General features: G+C 48.3%; 1 protein-coding gene across 1 annotated transcript; it reads right to left on the reverse strand.

Annotated features, from left to right (window-relative positions):
• Positions 1 to 2,033: 2,033 nt before the first annotated feature.
• LOC308088423 (elongation factor 1-alpha-like) lies at positions 2,034 to 3,422 on the reverse strand (the record flags this gene model as incomplete). The annotated part of the gene is made up of 1 exon (XM_080432874.1): positions 2,034 to 3,422. The coding sequence occupies one exon, from the start codon at positions 3,420 to 3,422 to the stop codon at positions 2,034 to 2,036; it is 1,389 nt and encodes a 462-aa protein (XP_080289000.1).
• Between the last annotated feature and the right edge of the window lie 507 nt (positions 3,423 to 3,929).

Below are 3,929 nucleotides of genomic sequence, written 5' to 3' on the forward strand. Positions count from 1 at the left end.
CAGCCCAGAACTGAGCTCATGCCTCCTCCAATGCATGAGGAACGATTATGTCTTTGAGATGTTAAATGGAGGGGTTTTCAGGTGGTGCTGGGCTAAAGCTCCTAACCACCATCATGGAATGTAGGGGGTCTGAATCCACCACGGTTCATCCAGCTTGGCTGAGCGCCCATCTATGAAAACAATTGCTCGTGTTCGGGGGTGGGAAGCCGGACATGGAGGGCGATATTTGATATTTGCTGAAAACCTGTATATAAGGGACTCCACGACCTGGCTCCCCCTATACCTCTCTGACCTCCAAGCCACATGTTCCGTCCCGTTCCCTCAGGTCCAGTGATGCTGGCCTCCTGGAGGTCCCCAAGACCAGGCTCTGAATCTGGGGCGACGGCAGTGTTGCCATGTCGGCTTATTCTAAGCGACTTAGGGCTTCTTTTTCTGTAAAGTTGCTTGTAAATATTGGTAGTTGCGGGTTGCACTTTTTTGGGCTGGTTCCTAACGTGTTCTTGCTTATTTAGGCTTGCTTACACATTTTTGTAATTATTTTTTAAACCAGTGGTTCTCACATATCAAATATTTCCATAAATATTTTGTGCCAGGGAGGATTTGTATATTCCAAATATTCCAAATATTCCACATTGGAACGCGGTGCGACACGTTGTGAGCTTGTAGATCGACTTTTTTCAAATAGTTGCTTCTTTTGGGCTTGTTTTCCTAGACCTGGTTGCTTATTTCTCTCGCAAAATCTGTCAACACTGGGCGACCAGGCTTTCTCTGTGGCTGCCCCCTCCCTCTGGAATGCATGCCCCATCCCTCCCTACCTTCAAAACCATCCTGAAAACCAACCTGTTCAGAATTGCCTTTCCGACTTTTACTTTAACTCTTGATTTCAACTCCTGTTTTTTAGTGTTTTATTGCTTTTAATATATCTTATTTGCTCGACAAGCCCTTCTGGGTTTTTTTGGCCTTTCCGGCACATCGTGTTTTGATTTAGATTTGTGTTCCTTTCCATATAAAAGTACAGGTTTTTTTTGCATTTTACTTTTTATCATATATCTTTTTAAATGTGCAAATAAACTAAACTAAACTTTGAGTGCTTAGAAAAGAGCTATATAAATTCCAGGTATTATTATTATTTGTCACTGCACATACTCCTATAACGGGCAACAGCAGCAAAAAAAGGGGGTAAAAGGCAAAAAAAAAAAGTCTGAATTCAGTCGCCTAATTTCCTCGCTCAACTTGTTCTTCAGGAGTGCATTCAGTCACTAAACATATTCATCTTGTTTTCTTCAGGCCTCATTCAGTCGCCGGGATGTCCTCACTCAAAGCATTTGCAACCTTTTATTTATTTAAATGTATTTCTTTTGTTTTTGTGATTGTGAGGGAGAGGAGGGTCACCCATCGTGCCTCGGGGCCAGCGTGGAGAAGCAAGGAACCCCAAGACTGGCAAGACTGAGGTCATCAATATGGAAAAGACAACTTTTTATTTATTTGAAAATATATTTTAAATGTTTTGTTCCTTTAAAAAAAAAAAACTCCCTCCACCTTTTTAAAAAAAAAACTTTATTAGTTACACCAGCATCTTTTCCAATTCCAATTTGTGGCATCAACATCAAGGAACAGTTCTAAAACCAATTCTGCTTCAACTTAAATTGTAGATTCAGTTGAAGACAATGCCAGTGTCGTGATAGGTATATTGGGTTCCCTTCCGGTGAAAAAGCTTTCTGATCTGTCTCAATCAGCATGAACCAGTCCTTTATTAGACAATGACCGGTGGGGTGGCTTGCAGCTAAGTGGGTAGAGAAGTCGGTTCGCCTCCTGTCCCCGGGTCTATGTGTCAGAGTGTCCCTGAGCAAGACACTTATACCCTAACATCTCCCCCCGAAGCGCTCATTATGACCATCTGAGTGAAGCTGAAACTCATCCCGGAAAAAAAAATCTCAAAGGAGCTCAGGTTATTGGTATTCTGGGAATCTTCATCAGGGTGTTGTTGCTGCGGACCCTCCAACCAGAGGGTGCAGCTATAGCATGAGAAGAACTCACTTCTTCTGTGCCTTCTGTGCAGACTTTGTCACCTTGGCGCTGCCGCCGACCTTCTTGTCCACAGACAGGATGATGCCGACAGCCACGGTCTGCTTCATGTCGCGCACAGCGAACCGTCCGAGGGGAGGGTACTCCTTGAAGACCTCCACGCACATGGGCTTCTGGGGGATCAGCTCGACGATGGCGGCCTCGCCGGATTTCAGCGCCTTGGGGTTGTCCTCGGTCTTCTTGCCGGATCGCTTGTCAAGCTTCTCCTTGAGCTCGCTGAACTTGCAGGCGATGTGGGATGTGTGGCAGTCGAGCACGGGGGTGTAGCCCTGGGTGATCTGCCCCGGGTGGTTGAGGATGGTGATTCTGGCGGTGAAGGAGACGGCCTGCATGGGCGGGTCGTTCTTGCTGTCCCCGGCCACGTTGCCGCGTCGGATGTCCTTGACGGAGACGTTCTTGACGTTGAAGCCCACGTTGTCGCCGGGCCCTGCCTCAGCCAGGTTCTCGTGGTGCATCTCCACCGACTTGACCTCCGTGGTGACGTTAGGGGGGGCAAAGGTGACGACCATGCCGGGTCTCAGGATGCCGGTCTCTACGCGTCCCACGGGGACGGTGCCGATGCCGCCGATCTTGTAGACGTCCTGCAGGGGCAGACGGAGGGGTTTGTCAGTGGGACGGCTGGGGGGCTCAAAGGAATCCAGGGCCTCGATCAGGGTGGTTCCACTGGCGCTGCTGCCGTCCTTGCGGTCGATCTTCCAGCCCTTGAACCAGCCCATCTTGTCGCTGGCCTCGAGCATGTTGTCCCCGTGCCAGCCGGAGATGGGCACGAAGGGCACGGTGACGGGGCTGTAGCCGACCTTCTTGATTAAGGTGGACACTTCCTTGGTGATCTCCTCGAAGCGCTTCTGGCTGTACGGTGGCTCTGAGTTGTCCATCTTGTTGACGGCGACGACGAGCTGCTTCACTCCCAGGGTGAAGGCCAGCATGATGTGCTCTTTAGTCTGTCCGTTCGAGGAGATGCCGGCCTCGAACTCGCCCACGCCGGCCGTGACGATCAGCACGGCACAGTCGGCCTGGGAGGTCCCGGTGATCATGTTCTTGATGAAGTCCCTGTGCCCGGGGGCGTCGATGATGGTGACCGAAAACTTGTTGGTCTCGAACTTCCACAGAGCGATGTCGATGGTGATGCCACGCTCACGCTCAGACTTCAGCTTGTCCAGCACCCAGGCGTATTTGAAGGAGCCCCTGCCCATCTCACCGGCCTCCTTCTCGAACTTCTCGATGGTTCTCTTGTCGATGCCTCCACACTTGTAGATCAAGTGACCGGTGGTGGTGGACTTGCCGGAGTCGACATGGCCAATGACCACAATGTTAATGTGGGCCTTTTCCTTCCCCATAGTTCCTTAGTTCCAAATGCTACTAAATCAGACTAATCAGACTTACTAATTCAGACAAACACCTCAGCAGACTTCAGAGAACAGACAGAAGAAGCATGAGCGCGCTTCTTAAATATACCTGAATACAGTATATCGCATCATCAAACATGACATCATTAATTTCTATATATAGACTTTATGGGGGCCCCATAATAATTGTATTATTAGTAATAATATTATTATTATTAGTAATAATGTTTTTCAACATACACGAGGGTCCAAATGCTTACGGACCTGTAAGGTTACATTTTGGTTCCATTGGGGCTTGGCTTTTCACAAAATTGCAAATAACTCACAAATGCTGTCACTTAACACCACACAACTTTGTATGCTTATCATCAGCAGACATAAGCAGAGGACTGATCGTCCATTAAATGTTGGCGCTAGAGAGCTCATTGCCACCATTTTTCACAGTTCAAGTATAATCGTCCAGTCATTACATTCATAGGCTGTAACGAGCGTCTAATC

Source organism: Gymnoscopelus braueri (assembly GCF_963280865.1).
Source record: "Gymnoscopelus braueri genome assembly, chromosome: 7".
NCBI classification, from domain to species: Eukaryota; Metazoa; Chordata; class Actinopteri; order Myctophiformes; family Myctophidae; genus Gymnoscopelus; species Gymnoscopelus braueri.